We start from the raw sequence: 16,458 nt of genomic DNA on the forward strand, positions 1-16,458 counted from the left end.
TTTAGTTGCCAATATACTTTATATATGTGCTGCTGTACCCAGTTAGCTCAGGAAAAATTTTGCTAGATGGAGAATATTCTTAATTCTAATTTTTTTCTTATTGAAAATTATAGACTGGGCACAGTGGCTCATACCTGTACTCCCAGCAGTTTTGGAGGCCGAGGCAGGTGGATCACCTGAGGTCAGGAGTTTGAGACTAGCCTAGCCAACATGATGAAGCTCCTGTCTCTACTAAAAATACAAAAAAAAAAAAAAAAAAAAAAATTAGCCAGGTGTAGTGGTGGGCACCTATAATCCCAGCTACTCGGGAGGCTGAGGGAGGAGAATCACTTGAACCCGGGAGGTAGAGATTGCAGTGAGTGGAGATCATGCCACTGTACTCCAGCCTGGATAACAATAGCAAAACTGTCTCAAAAAAGAAAAGAAAATTATAAATATATCAGTCCCAGTATTTTCACAGGCAATGTCCTTTTGCCTGTATTAAAGGTACTCTCTCTTTTTACTTTTCAATTTTTATAGAGACAGGATCTTGCTGTATTGTCCAATCTAGTCACAAGGTACTCTCTTTGATACAAATAAGTTGTCCCTATTTATTTTACATGTTCCACCAGATTTAAGTGTTTCAAAATTGTAGGCCTTCTCTAATTTTCTTTCTTTCTTTCTTTCTTTCTTTCTTTCTTTCTTTCTTTCTTTCTTTCTTTCTTTCTTTCTTTTTTTGAGATGCAGTCTCGCTCTTGTCACCTAGCCTCGAGTACAGTGGTGTAATCTCAGCTCGCTGCAACCTCTGCCTCCTGGTTTCAAGCAATTCTTCTGCCTCAGCTTCCCTAGTAACTGGGATTATAGGTGCCCGCCACCATGTCCAGCTTTTTTTTTTTTTTTTTTTTTTGTATTTTTAGTAGTGACGAGGTGTCACCATGTTGGCCAGGCTGGTCTTGAATTCCTGACCTCAGGTGATTCACCCGCCTCAGCCTCCCAAAGTGTTGAGATTACAGGCGTGAGCCATTGTGCCTGGCCTGTAATTTTCTTTCATCTACTTAAAAATAGACTTGGCTGCATACAATGGCTCATACCTGTAATCCTAGCACTTTGGGAGACTGAGGTGGGTGGATCACCTGAGGTCAGTAGTTCGAGGCCAGCCTGGCCAACATGGCGAAACCCTGTCTCTACTAAAAATACAAAAATTTCAAAATGAAATCTTGTGTACCATTTGAACTCTCATTTAATTTGTTAGGTTCTTCCTTGTTTGAAGGATATATTTCAGTATCCTGGCAGACTTTGTTGATGATAATTGATATTTGCCAAAAGCTTCAAAAGCTGAAGGTTTTCTGGAGCTTTATTCATTAAACTTGTTTTTGTTTGTTTGTTTGTTTGTTTTTTTAAAGAGATGATGTCTCTGTATGTTGCCCAGGTTGGTCATGAATTCCTGGGCTCAAGTGATCCTCTCATTCCAGCCTCCCAAATAGCTGGGACTACAGGTGTGCGCCACCATGCCCAGCTCACTAAACTTTAATTTCGATCAAAGGTTTTCAACTGATTTTGAACGGGATGCAACCAATTTCTGGAGGACTTATTTTTAAAAAGACTCACTATTGAGACATTGATTGAATTTATAAAGTAGGTTTTTAAAAGTACTAGCCTCGAAAGTCCAATGACAGGTTGCAAGGAGAACACACATATTGCTCTGTTGCACTATTTTGTTGTATTCAATATCAGTCTTATCCTTAAAAATGTAACTCTGGGAATATGAAAACATTTATAAATGTTGATGTTTGAATCTTACTTGTTAATAGTGATGTCACTAGAGCTTCCATGATAAATGGAAACTACTTCAGTGGTTTTATGCAAATTGTCTGCCCATCCATTTTCCGGAGAAATGAAAATTTAGAACTCAGTTTTTATTGGATACAGTGATGGCTTTATAGCCCATTGCTCCTGAAAAGGCTTATGAGATAATAAAATGGTTACCAAACAACAAAATAAACAAACAGTTGTAGACTTACACAATATAATAAATGATAAAACCATCTAAAAGTTTTCAGACTACTGACTTTGCACATACTTCATTTGCACCCAGCCTGCGATTTCCCACTGACTTAGCCAGCTGGTGGCCTAGCGTGTCTTGTGGTCACTGTACATGCCACTGCACTGCCTGGCATACCAGATAACCAACAGGAGCACCAGTGTCAAATATTTCTCCTAATATTTTGCAAGACCATAGAGAGTTAATTACCCATGGTTGCTTAAGTCTGAGGATACTTTTCAGTAAGTCTATATGCTTCCGTTGCAAAGAAGAAGTTTTGTTGAATCTGTAAAGAATCAGAACAAGAAAGATGGAATTATCACTACTTACTTCTCTTTCAAATGTCATCACTTGTTCATGTGGTGAAAGCACTTACACACTACTAGCTGATAACTTGGCCAGAAACTAGATATATACAGTAGAGATACAAAATCCATTCTGGTTTTAGTGTATTTTGATATAATGATTGTTAATAGTTTCTTTAAAATTTAAAATGTTATTTAATTTTTTATTTAAAAAATTTTTTAAATGGAGACAGGGTCTCGCTGTGTTGCCTAGATTGGTTTCAAACTCCTGGTTTCAAGCAATCCTCCTGCCTCGGCCTCCCAAAGTGCTGAGATTACAGGCGCGAGCGACTACACCTGGCCCAATAAAAAGTTTCTTTTTAAAAATGGTAAATCAGAGACACATGGTAAGCTGAATGGGATGCTGGGACAATGATTGTAAATCAAGATTTTCCTGGGCATACCAGGGCATATGGGAAGCAGCACAGAGCTAGGAGTGGGACACATAAGTCCTGACTCTGACTTTTTTGTTAAGAGACAGGGTCTCACTCTGTTGCCCAGGCTAGAGTGCAGCAGCACAATCACAGCTCACTATAGCTTTGACCTCCGTGGCTCAAGCAGTCCTCCTGCTTCAACCTCCTGAGTAGCTGGGACTATATACGTGTGCCACCATGCCCGACTAGTTTTTGCATTTTTGGTGGAGATGGTGTTTCTCTACATTGCCCAGGCTGATCTCAAACTCCTAGATTGAAGCAATCCTCCTGGCATAGCTTCCCACATCCCCTGCTGGGATTACAGGCGTGAACCACCGCGTCCGTCTGACTCTGCTTTTTCTTTTCTCTTTCCTTTTTTTTTTTTTTTTTTTGATGGAGTCTTGCTCTTTTGCTAGGCTGGAGTGCAATGGCGTGGTCTCAGCTCACTGCAGCCTCCACCTCCAGGGTTCAGGCAGTTCCCCTGCCTCAGCTTTCCACGTAGCTGGGATTATAGGCATGCGCCACCATGCCCAGCTAATTTTTTGTATTTTTAGTAGAGACGGGGTTTCACCATGTTGGCCAAGATGGTCTTGATCTCCTCACGTCATGATCTGCCTGCCTCAGCCTCCCAAAGTACTGGGATTACAGGCACGCGCCACCATGCCTGGCTGACTCTTGCCTTTTAAAAGCCTGAACAGGTAACCTCTCTGAGACTGGATGTATTAGGGTTCTTCAGAAAAACTGAACCAGTAGGACACACACACACATACACACACACACACACACACACACACACACACACGTTGCAGTCTTGAGTTCGAGTATATATCTGTCTCTGTGTGTATGTCATGCCTGTGATAAAGTTTAATTTATAAGTTAGGCACAGTAAGATTAACAACAACAACTAATAGTGAAATAGAACAATTATAACAATATGCTGTAATAAAAGTTATGTGAAGGTGGTTTCTGTCTCTCTCAACATATCTTATTGTACCATACTCATCCTTTTTGTGATCTGTCAGCCTGATAACTGAGTCGGCTACGAAGTGACTAATGGGCAGATACCGTATACAGAGTAGATGCCCTGGACAAAGGAATTCATGTCCTGGGTGGGATGGCATGAGATTTCATCATGCTACTTGGAATGGTGTACAATTTAAAAGTTATGAAATGTTTATTTCTGGAATTTTTCATTTAATATTTTCTGACGGCAATTGACTGAGGGTAACTAAAACTGTGGAAAGGGAAACTCTGTGTGTGTGTGTACATATTTTATATATTTTTAAAATTATGCTTTCCTTCCCCCTCATCCACTTAATAAGTCCTGTCAAATCTATGTTACAAACTTTTTTTCAAGTCATACCCTTCTTTTCTGCCATTGTCAGTGTTCAGCTCCTCAACCAGACCATTAAAATTACTTCCTAAGGCTGGTTGTGGTGGCTGATGCTTGTAATCCCAGCACTTTGGGAAGCCAAGGCGGGTGGATCACTTGAGGTCAGGAGTTTGAGACCAGCCTAGACAACATGGTGAACCCCCATCTCTACTAAAAATACAAAATTAGCCAGGCGTGGTGGTGCACGCCTGTAATGCCAGCTATTTGGGAGGCTGAGGCAGGAGAATCGCTTGAACCTAGGAGGCAGAGGTTGCAGTGAGCCTAGATGGTGCCATGCCACTGTACTCCAGCCTGGGCGACTTCATTTTTTTTTTACTCAACGATGGCAGATGAAACCCTTCATAAGTTGTCTTCTACAAAACTTTATAATCTTATCTCCCTATCCCTCTTATCATTCGGAACTTCTTGCTGTTCTTTTTAGACGTAACTGAGTTTTCTGTTGATCTCATGCCTTTGTGCGTGCTGCTGTCTCTGTGTAGAATCACCCTCTCCCCATCTTCCCCATACCTCAAGTTCCTGCTCTGATGTCACCCCATGAAGCCTTCCTGGATTCCCATCCTGATCCCAGAACACTCTTACACATTCATGTGGAGGCAAACTTGATCCTTCAAACTCTTTTTTCTTTTTTGAAACAGGGTCTCAGTCTGTCACCCAGGCTGGAGTACAGTGGTGTAGTCACAGCTCACTGCAGCCTCAGCTGCCTGGGCTCAGGCAATTCTCCCACCTCAGCCTCCCAAGTAGATGGGACCATAGACATGTGCAACCACACCTGGCCAGTTTTTAAATTATTTGTAAAGGCGAGGTCTCACTGTGATGCTCAGGCTGGTCTCAAACTCTTAGGTTCAAGCAGTCCTCCTGCCTCAGCCTCCCAAAGTGCTGGGATTACTGGTGTGAGCCACTGCGCCCAGTCGGTCCTTCAAACATTGAATTTCAGATGAGTTTGTTCCTAAACTGACCAAGGAACTCTTTGAACTGTAGTGTGAATTTAATGGAACTGCCTTTCTGCAAGCAGTTCATATCTGATAACATCACTTATCATCTTTCTGTACGTCAGTTTGTATATTCATTTAATTGTTTTATTGAAGTGGTTTTTGAAATGTATTCATAGGTACTTGGGTAGAGGCTGAATTCTTGGGGATTTGGGCCTCTCACAACTGGCTTTAGCAAAAGCATTTCATTCTTAATTTGTTACGTATTGGGTTTCTGGGTAAAATTTTAGATGAAGAGAAGTATTGATATCAAAAACAAAATTTAAGATTCTTGTTTCATTTCTTGTCTACCTGATTTTTAGTAACCCATGTGACTATCTTTATCTGTTTTCTCTCTCACGCCCCCCAAGAAGAAACAAAACCTAACCCCTGAAATCAAGGATATTTTATCTTATTCACCTTTGTTTCTTATCTGTTGAATGAATGCAAAATATGTTAATAGAAGTTAATGAATAGCATCTAATTTTTATTAATTTGTTTATTTCAGTTATCAAGTGGGAATCCTGTATATGAAAAATACTATAGACAGGTAAGATTTTTGTTTCATTGTTTGCCTAGATTGAACATCAGGTATACTGTCAACTCTTGATTGTATGCCTGTAGATTACCAGCTAGCTCGATAAATTTGGCATGTCTTGTTTTCAACTTCTTGTTTACAGCCTCCTACTTTGAGTACTTAATGCATTTGACAAGCTCCCAGAGAAATGAAGGAAAGATAATTAAGTCCAGGTACTTAGTTGTCTTAAATATCTATGTTGAAAATTTATGTATTTGATAGATTTATTCAGATATAAATATTCCAAATTCTTAAGACAAATACAAATAACTTCTATGTTGTTTTTAAGACTTATTAAAGTATAATTTTCACAAAGTGAAAAACATGACTTTTATACAAATATATAATGAGCATGTATCACAGATTTTATTCAACTCATTAATTACTGGTTAATTAGCACAGATATACAGCCTCTGGTCAGATATAAAAATGGGAATATGGCTGGGCACGGTGGCTCACACCTGTAATCTCAGCAATTTGGGAGGCCGAGGCGGGTGGATTACCTGAGTTCAGGAGTTCAAGACCGGGCTGGCCAACATGGTGAAACCCTGTCTCTACTAAAATACAAAATTAGCTGGGTTTGGTGGTGCATGCCTATAATCCCAGCTACTCGGGAGGCTAAGGCAGGAGAATTACTTGAACCTGGGAGGCAAAGTTTCAGTGAGCTGAGATTGCGCCATTGCACTCCAGCCTGTGCAAAAAGAGTGAAACACCATCTCAGAAAAAAAAGAAAATGGGAATATGAGTTATAGAGATTTACATACTTCACCAGACAGTATTCATTTGTGTTGGTACGGATTGGTATGGCCGGGAGTCACTTGCATTGCTATCAGTTTCTATTAACCTCTACCTCTACAGAGTATAAAGCAGTCTAGACAGTAGAAAGTCATCAAGGGTGCATACCATAGATCAGATGATAATTTCTTGAAGGTGTAGGCAATCTTATTTGCCCAATTTCAAGTATCAGATTATTTTTTCTAACAGTCTCCCTACCTTATGATTATGATCACAGAAAAGGCTGGTTTCATTATATTTGGCCTGACTATTTACATAGTTTCAGCAAGTATTATTTAAACATTATAGGCCTCTTTGGTTTTGACTTGCAAATCAAGAGCTATAAACTATTTAGCACCTTCTAAGGTCAGAGAATAATTTCTGCCTGAAAAATATCAAGGATCTCAGACTGTACTTTTTAACGCCCCTGTTATATTTGTTCTTCTATTTTAAGGCTATGCTCCAAACCTTAGAAATTCTCTCTACCATATTTCACCTTCAGTACATATAAATATGAGTGAATTTATTTCATCTTGTGGTTTCCCAGATTTGCTAAGGTTCCTAGCCTGTTGGTAAGTGACCTTACTTTACTACCTGTGAGGCTGGGATCTTGTAAACCAGGTAGCAGCCCAGTTTTCTTGGGAGATCTTTATGATATTGGTGTCACATAAAGTCAGTACTTGTTCTTTAATCTTTGTTTTGTTTGAGTAAAAGAAGTCATTCTCAAATAATGGCCTTGTTTTACACAGTTGACTTATCCAATTACATCCTGATAAGAAGAAAAACAAATTGTTGTTGAACCCATGTAATAACTATGTTGCTATAAAGCGTAGACACATTCCATACAAGTATTTGTCTTTGAATTCTGAGGGGTCAGTGAGAATCAGATACTATTGATGGGGAGAAACCAGAGCAGAAAAATTGAAAATTCTAAAAATCAGAGTACCTCTCTGCTTCTCCAAAGGAACACAGCACCTTGCCAACAATGGAACAAAGCTGGATGGAGAATGACTTTGACAAGTTGACAGAAGTAGGCTTCAGACGATCGGTAATAACAAACTTCTCCGAGCTAAAGGAGGATGTTCGAACCCATCGCAAAGAAGCTAAAAACCTTGAAAAAAGATTAGACGAATGGCTAATTAGAATAAACAGCGTAGAGAAGACCTTAAATGACTGATGGAACTGAAAACCATGGCACAAGAACTACGTGATGCATGCGCAAGCTTCAGTAGCCAATTTGATCAAGTGGAAGAAAGGGAATCAGTGAATGAAGATCAAGTGAAATAAAGGGAATCAGTGATTGAAGATCAAATGAATGAAATGAAGCAAGAAGAGAAGTTTAGAGGAAAAAGAGTAAAAAGAAATGAACAAAGCCTCCAAGAAATATGGGACCATGTGAAAAGACCAATCTACGTCTGATTGGTCTACCTGAAAGTGAAGGGGAGAATGAAACCAAGTTTGAAAACACTCTTCAGGATGTTATCCAGGAGAACTTCCCTAACCTAGCAAGGCAGGCCAACATTCAAATTAAGGAAATACAGAGAATTCCACAAAGATACTCCTCGAGAAGAGCAACTCCAAGACACATAATTGTCAGATTCATCAAAGTTGAAATGAAGGAAAAAATGTTAAGGGCAGCCAGAGAGAAAGGTCGGGTTACCCACAAAGGGAAGCCCATCAGACTAAAAGCGGATCTCTTGGCAGAAACTCAACAAGCCAGAAGAGAGTGGGGGCCAATATTCAACGTTCTTAAAGAAATGAATTTTCAACCCAGAATTTCATATCCAGCCAAACTAAGTTTCATAAGTAAAGGAGAAATAAAATCCTTTACAGACAAGCAAATGCTGAGAGATTTTGTCACCACCAGGCCTGTCTTACAAGAGCTCCTGAAGAAGCACTAAACATGGAAAGGAATAACCGGTAACAGCCACTGCAAAAACATGCCAAATTGTAAAGAGCATTGATGCTAGGAAGAAACTGCATCAACTGATGAGCAAAATAACCAGCAAACATCATAATGACAGGATCAAATTTATATATAACAATATTAACCTTAAATGTAAATGGACTAAATGCTCCAATTAAAAGACACAGGCTGACAAATTGGATAAAGAGTCAAGACCCATCAATGTGCTATATTCAGGAGACCCATGTCATGTGCAGAGACACAGATAGGCTCAAAATAAAGGGATGGAGAAAGATCTACCAAGCAAATGGAAGCAAAAAATAAAAAGCGGGGGATGCAATCCTAATCTCTAATAAAGCAGACTTTAAACCAACAAAGATCAGAAGAGATAAAGAAGGCCATTACATGATGGTAAAGGGATGAATTCAACAAGAAGAGCTAACTATCCTAAATATATATGCACCAATACAGGAGCACCCAGATTCATAAAGCAAGTCCTTAGAGACCTACAAAGAGACTGAGACTTCCACACAGTAATAATTGGAGACTTTAACACCCCACTGTCTACATTAGATAGATCAATGAGACAGAAAGTTAACAAAGATACCCAGGAATTGAACTCAGCTCTGCACCAAGCAGACCTGATAGACATCTACAGAACTCTCCACCCCAAATCAACATAATATACGTTCTTCTCAGCACCACATCACACTCATTCCAAAACTGTCCCCATAGTTGGAAGTAAAGCACTCCTCAGCAAATGTAAAAGAACAGAAATTATAACAAACTGTCTCTCAGACCACAGTGCAATCAAATTAGAACTCAGGATTAAGAAATTCACTCAAAACCGCTCAACTACATGGAAACTGAACAACCTGCTTCTGAATGACTACTGGGTACATAACGAAATGAAGGCAGAAATAAAGATGTTCTTTGAAACCAGTGAGAACAAAGACACAACATACCAGAATCTCTGGGACACATTTAAAGCAGTGTGTAGAGGGAAATTTATAGCACTAAATGCCCACAAGAGAAAGCAGGAAAGATCTAAAATTGACAACCTAGCATCACAATTAAAAGAACTAGAGAAGCAAGAGCAAACACATTCAAAAGCTAGCAGAAGGCAAGAAATAACTAAGATCAGAGCAGAACTGAAGGAGATATAAAAAAACCCTTCAAAAAAATCAATGAATCCAGGAGCTGGTTTTTTGAAAAGATCAACAAAATTGACAGACCGCTAGCAAGACTAATAAAGAAGAAAAGAGAGAAGAATCAAATAGACGCAATAAAAAATGATAAAGGGGATATCACCGCCTTTCCCACAGAAATACAAACTACCATCAGAGAATACTATAAACACCTCTATGCAAATAAACTAGAAGATCTAGAAGAAATGGACACATACACCCTCCCAAGACTAAACCAGGAAGAAGTTGAAACCCTGAATAGACCAATAACAGGCTCTGAAATTGAGGCAATAATTAATAACCTACTAACCAAAAATAGTCCAGGATCAGATGGATTCACAGCGAATTCTACCAGAGGTACAAAGAGGAGCTGGTACCATTCCTTCTGAAACTATTCCAATCAATAGAAAAAGAGAGAATCCTTCCTAACTCATTTTATGAGGCCAGCATCATCCTGATACCAAAGCCTGGCAGAGACACAACAAAAAAAGAGAATTTTAGACCAATATCCCTGATAAACATCAATGCAAAAATCCTCAATAAAATACTGGCAAACCAAATTCAGCAGCGCATCAAAAAGCTTATCCACCACGAACAAGTTGGCTTCATGCCTGGGATGCAAGGCTGGTTCAACATACGCAAATCAATAAACATAATCCATCACATAAACAGAACCAAAGACAAAAACCACATGATTATCTCAATAGATGCAGAAAAGGCCTTTGACAAAATTCAACAGCCCTTCCTGCTAAAAACTCTTAATAAACTAGGTATTGATGGGATGTATCTCAAAATAATAAGAGCTATTTATGACAAACCCACAGCCAATATCATACCGAATGGGCAAAAACTGGAAGCATTCCCTTGAAAACTGGCACAAGACAGGGATGCCCTCTCTCACCACTCCTATTCAACATAGTGTTGGAAGTTCTGGCCAGGGCAGTCAGGCAGGAGAAAGAAAGAAAGGGTATTCAGTTAGGAAAAGAGGAAGTCAAATTGTCCCTGTTTGCAGATGACATGATTGTATATTTAGAAAACCCCATCGTCTCAGCCCAAAATCTCCTTAAGTTGATGAGCAACTTCAGCAAAGTCTCAGGATATAAAATCAGTGTGCAAAAATCACAACCATTCTTATACACCAATAACAGACAAACAGAGAGCCAAATCATGAGTGAACTCCCATTCACAGTTGCTTCAAAGAGAATAAAATACCTAGGAATCCAACTTACAAGGGTTGGGAAGGACCTCTTGAAGGAGAACTACAAACCACTGCTCAATGAAATAAAAGAGGACACAAACAAATGGAAGAACATTCCATACTCATGGATAGGAAGAATCAATATCATGAAAATGGCCATACTGCCCAAGGTAATTTATAGATTCAATGTCATCCCCATTAAGCTACCAATGACTTTCCTCACAGAATTGGAAAAAACTACTTTAAAGTTCATATGGAACCAAAAAAGAGCCCGCATTGCCAAGACAGTCCTAAGCCAAAAGAACAAAGCTGGAGGCATCATGCTACCTGACTTCAAACTATACTGCAAGGCTACAGTAACCAAAACAGAGAGGTAGACCAATGGAACAGAACAGAGCCCTCAGAAATAATATCACACATCTACAACCATCTGATCTTTGACAAATGTGACAAAAAGAAATGGGGAAAGGATTCCCTATTTAATAAATGGTGCTGGGAAAACTGGCTAGCCATATGCAGAAAGCTGAAACTGGATCCCTTCCTTACACCTTATACAAAAATTAATTCAATGTGGATTAAAGACTTAAATGTTAGACCTAAAACCATAAAAACCCTAGAAGAAAACATAGGCAATACCATTCAGGACATAGGCAAGGGCAAGAACTTCATGACTAAAACACCAAAAGCAATGGCAACAAAAGCCAAAATAAACAAATGGTATCTAATTAAACTAAAGAGCTTCTGCACAGCAAAAGAAACTACCGTCAGAGTGAACAGGCAACCTACAGAATGGGAGAAAATTTTTACAATCTTATCCATCTGACAAAGGGCTAATATCCAGAACCTACAAAGAACTCAAACAAATTTACAAGAAAAAAAAAAACCCATCAAAAAGTGGTTGAAGGATATGAACAGACACTTCTCAAAAGAAGATATTTATGCAGCCAACAGACACATGAAAAAATGCTCATCATCACTCGCCATCAGAGAAATGCAAATCAAAACTACAATGAGCTACCATCTCACACCAGTTAGAATGGTGATCATTAAAAAGTCAGGAAACAACAGGTGCTGGAGAGGATGTGGAGAAATAGGAACACTTTTACACTGTTGATGGGAGTGTAAACTAGTTCAACCATTGAGGAAGACAGTGTGGCGATTCCTCAAGGATCTAGAACTAGAAATACCATTTGACCCAGCCATCCCATTACTTGGTATATACCCAAAGGATTATATATCATGCTGCTGTAAAGACACATGAACACGTATGTTTATTGTGGCACTATTTGCAGTAGCAGAGAGTTGGAACTAACCCCAATGTCCATTAATGATAGACTGGATTAAGAAAATGTGGCACATATACACCATGGAATACCATGCAGCCATAAAAAGGGATGAGTTCATGTCCTTTGTAGGGATGTGGATGAAGCTGGAAACCATCATTCTGAGCAAACTATTCCAAGAACAGAAAACCCAACACCGCATGTTCTCACTCATAGGTGGGAATTGAGCAAGAGAACACTTGGACACAGGGTGGGGAATATCACACACTGGGGCCTGTTGTGGGGTGGAGGCAGGGGGAGGGATAGCATTAGGAGATATACCTAATGTAAAGGACGAGTTAATGGGTGCAGCACACCAGCATGGCACATGTATACATACGTAACAAATCTGCACGTTGTTCACATGTACCCTAGAACTTAAAGTATAAGAGAAAAAAAAAAGAAAACTATTTCATTCGGTTTACAGAAGCAGAGGCTACTAAGTTGAGCGTCTCAGAAAGGGCTTATGTACATAGCTACTAAAAAATAGAACATTATAATAATACCAACAGTATTCCAAGTAAATAACCATAATTAAATTTTCCTCAACAGTTCATTCAGTCCTGTGTAATTCTTGTTCAGCTGAATCTTGGATTGGAAGTCTGCTTTTCTGAAGTACATCTTCTTCCAGACTGAAAAGAGTCCTGGAAATCCTGACTTCATCTACCAATATGGTCTGAAAGTCGTGTGATGTCAGCTGAGAAGTCTTTATCCAAAAATCCACTTTTTGAAATGCTAATAATTCAGACTATATCAAAAGTATAGTCGTTTTCATGAGGCTCTGAGACTCTTTGTTGAAGATATATCAGCTTCTGGCCTATAGCTTCTGGCCTTGCCTATGGCAGAGCCTTTAGGCAAGCATCAGAATACCTCAGAAACTGCCTATAGATGACAAAGACTAAATGTTTATATTATTAGGATAACCAAAAGAATGGAATATAGTAAAATTCTTTATTGGGATACGATACGTAATTATTTCATAGAGTTTGAACGATGTTTCCCCTGAATGCTTCTATATTTAATAGGTTATGTTGGGTATGGATATTTGTTTTCCATGCTGATCAAGAAGCAGGCAAAGAAAAGGAGTTCTGGAGAATTCTACAGGCAGGTTTCCCAACCCTTCTGTTTCCCCTTATTCCAGATTTGAAGGATTAGGCCATGTTTTTCTTCTTTGCCGAGTGCTTGATTTTTCCTATGTTCTACCACTTGAAAGAAAGGTTTTCCATTTTGCTTCTTTGCTAGGATTGGACTGTCCAGAATGCTTTGTACAGTATATGTTTACAGTAAACTTAATCTTTTAACTGAACTGGAAAAACATATCTCACAAGTATACTAGTATCTTGTTACCTTTCCCATGACTTTTTAAAATGTACTTTTTATTTTTACAAATGGAACTTTAGGAAATCTTTACAAAAATGAGGTTTTTTTTTTTTTTTTTTTTTTTTTTCCCCTGTTTTTTGTTTTTTGTTTTTTTTCTGTTCTTGTGACCTTATTCTGTCTTAAAGGAAAGTCCCCGGTTAGTTAAAATGATATGTTCCCTAATATGTTTTAGGAACTTAACAGCTTTAAAAATGTTTCTTCAAGTTTGTTATGGAATCACTGCTGGTTTTAGAGCTGCTGTTGCTTTGATTTGTTTTAAAGTGCTGCAGTTCCTAAGAGTAGGTATAAAAGTGAAAGTTGATTATTGAAAGATGTTTGAAGAGGCACGTGTAACATGTGCAACTATTCCTATTTGTCAAAAGACCTCTGTAGGAAGTGCTTCCCTTTTCTTCCTAGTGCCATTTAATTGGAATTTAAATGACAGCTATAGAAGATATGTGTTGATGTTACAACTCCACAAATTTGCTTTGACATCCTCTGAGCTTCACTTTTCTCATTTGTATAGTAGGGCATGATTAAAAAAAAACACTTCGTAAATTTCTAGTGCTGTCTATATAGTACTCTACTCATATGTCTCTCCACATACTCTTTGACCCATGGTAGTCAAAGGATTCTCGTTCCTTTCTTGCAAAAGCCAGGTCCCAAATCACAGGGATGGAAGGCAGGTAAATGGTGATAATTTTGCCTTTGTATTTTGTTGTCAACTTATGGATTTGTATCTTTTCAGGTTGATACAGGCAATACTGGAAGGGTGTTTGCTTCTGATGCTGCTGCTTTCCTGAAAAAATCAGGGCTTCCAGACTTGATACTTGGAAAGGTAGTGTTTGTTCATTATAACTAGATTATGAGTTTGTAAGGAATATGTAGTATAGATGAACTGGATTCAAATTTAGAAAGACACCATCAAGAAATTTAGAAGTTAGAACCCAGTCATAGAAACCATTTTAATAATAGGATGAAGGGAATTTGTAGCATAGTGATTTACCCTCTTGAAAAGTAAGGTGTTTTTCAGATTTTTAGAAACAAACTACTTTTTAATAGGATAAAATGAGGAAGTAATAAGGACATTTGGTGGGGAGAAACAGTGAAGACTGGGAATCTTGCCACACACTCAAACTTGGCTCTATCCCTACTTCCTCTGTTATAACTGTCTCTGTTTAATGTGTGGTGAATAGAGTGGGGGATGAGAGGCTTTAAAAAGAGCACAAAGACATGGAAAGCCCCTCCCCTGTCTACTCCTTATACATGATATTGATATATATTCAAAATCCTGAAAAATAATCACTATTAATAATTTAATTATTCACAAATAAACATTAATCATCTCAACTTGCACATAGAAAAGAATATCTTAAGGATCCAAAATCAAGAATAGTATGTACATTCTAGTAGAAAGAGCATTGGTGTCAGAGTTAGAACTTGGATTAGTGAAAAAGGCATGTGACTGGAAGTTAGAACTTAGGTTTCACTTCTTTCCCTGGTGACTTAAATGTTCTTGAGCCAAGTCACTTACTCTTATTGGGCCGTAGTATCTTTGTGAAGGGTTGCACTAAATCAGTCTTTAGTTTTGGCTTCCCTGGGCCACATTGAAAGAAGAATTGTCTTGGGCCACACATAAAATACATTAACACTAATAATAGCTGATGAGCAACAACAACAACAAAAAATCGTTTAAAAACCCTCTTAATTTATTAAAGAAAGTTTATGAATTTGTGTTGGGCCACGTTCAAAGCTATCTTGGGCTGCATGTGGCCTGTGGGCTGCAAGTTGGACAAGCTTGCACTAAATAATCTTTAAGATTTCTTTCTACTCTTAATTCTATGATTCTTGTATCTGATTACCAGAGAGCATGAGGTTGTAAATAGCAGAGATTTCATTTATCATTCAGATGACTTTTAAAATATACATTGATATTTTCCCCCTAAATTTCAGATTTGGGATTTAGCCGACACAGATGGCAAAGGTATCCTGAACAAACAAGTAAGTTTCAGATATTCATATGATTTTTTTTTTTTTTGAGTGATTCAAAATAAAAAATAGCCAGCAGGGGTTTTTTGTATTTTGAAGCTAAGAATTGGTTTTTACCAGCATTAGGGTTTTGCCTAGGGCAAGTGTGTAACAATGAAAGTATTTCCAGTCACTAGATGTTAATAGAAGTCTTAATAGTTAGTGTTAGTTTGGTGACATTGTTCTCCTGGAGTTTATTTTTCTGTCTTTCAGAGAGACTTTGCTCTTTAATTAATTTTCCTAGTTACATAGTGTTATAAGTAAAAGTAAATGTTATTAAGTAAGTGTTAAGATGGTATTGTCTAGTAGATTTGAAGATTTGAAAGGAAGCTCTTGGTTAGTCACATGTGAGATGTGAGTATTCTTGTCTAGGTCTTACCCCTGATATATAAACCAAAAAATGGTTTATAAACCAGAAGTAAATTCTTGACCAGAATACATAAAAGTGGTTATGTCCGAGGGTGTTGAATACCATCAGTGTACTCTGAAGTTCTGATTGTTGGGGATGGATTTCAGAGTTGTATAAGGATTGAATTCCAAGTTTGCTCAGTGCCACTACTCAAAGTTAGGCCTCCTCCCCACCCCCAGCATAGCTGAAGCAGGATCAAAGCCAGATATTGGAGAAATTTGATGAGAGGGTCAGAATATCCAGTCTTTTAATTAAGATTTCAGGGCTAGATTGTAGTCCCCATTCGAGTCTCTGTGTAGAAGGGCTACTTGGTATATTGGAGGCATAGGAAAACAAAATTCGTATGGGCCCACCTAGGTGCCATGTACTCAGTCAGCAAATATTTGTTGAGTACCTATGATGAACCAGGCTTTAGAAATATAGAGGTTAGCATGATAGATGTGGTCACTGTCTTAAGGTTTTACAGTGAAATAAATTTTTTACTTATAATTCTTGGAGTTTGGATATTGAGTTTGAGTTGCCTTATTACTTCCAGGTGGCTGGATTTATGAGTCTGCAGT

General features: G+C 38.4%; 1 protein-coding gene across 4 annotated transcripts in view; it reads left to right on the forward strand.

The window, feature by feature from the left end:
* LOC105495236 (epidermal growth factor receptor pathway substrate 15) overlaps positions 1 to 16,458 on the forward strand; it is a 162,514-nt gene that overhangs the window by 33,690 nt on the left and 112,366 nt on the right. For 2 of the 4 annotated variants that reach the window (XM_071093083.1, XM_071093086.1), the window contains exons 1-4: positions 5,824 to 5,888; positions 13,128 to 13,206; positions 14,210 to 14,299; positions 15,415 to 15,462. In XM_071093083.1, the coding sequence (XP_070949184.1) occupies positions 5,839 to 5,888; positions 13,128 to 13,206; positions 14,210 to 14,299; positions 15,415 to 15,462 (267 nt within the window). In that variant the 5' untranslated portion in view covers positions 5,824 to 5,838. Of the gene's footprint in view, positions 1 to 5,646; positions 5,689 to 5,823; positions 5,889 to 13,127; positions 13,207 to 14,209; positions 14,300 to 15,414; positions 15,463 to 16,458 lie in introns of those variants that run through there. The other 2 variants (XM_071093088.1, XM_071093090.1) reach the window with 1 other exon arrangement.

The sequence above is a fragment of the Macaca nemestrina genome, chromosome 1, assembly GCF_043159975.1.
Source record: "Macaca nemestrina isolate mMacNem1 chromosome 1, mMacNem.hap1, whole genome shotgun sequence".
In the NCBI taxonomy this organism is placed as follows: domain Eukaryota; kingdom Metazoa; phylum Chordata; class Mammalia; order Primates; family Cercopithecidae; genus Macaca; species Macaca nemestrina.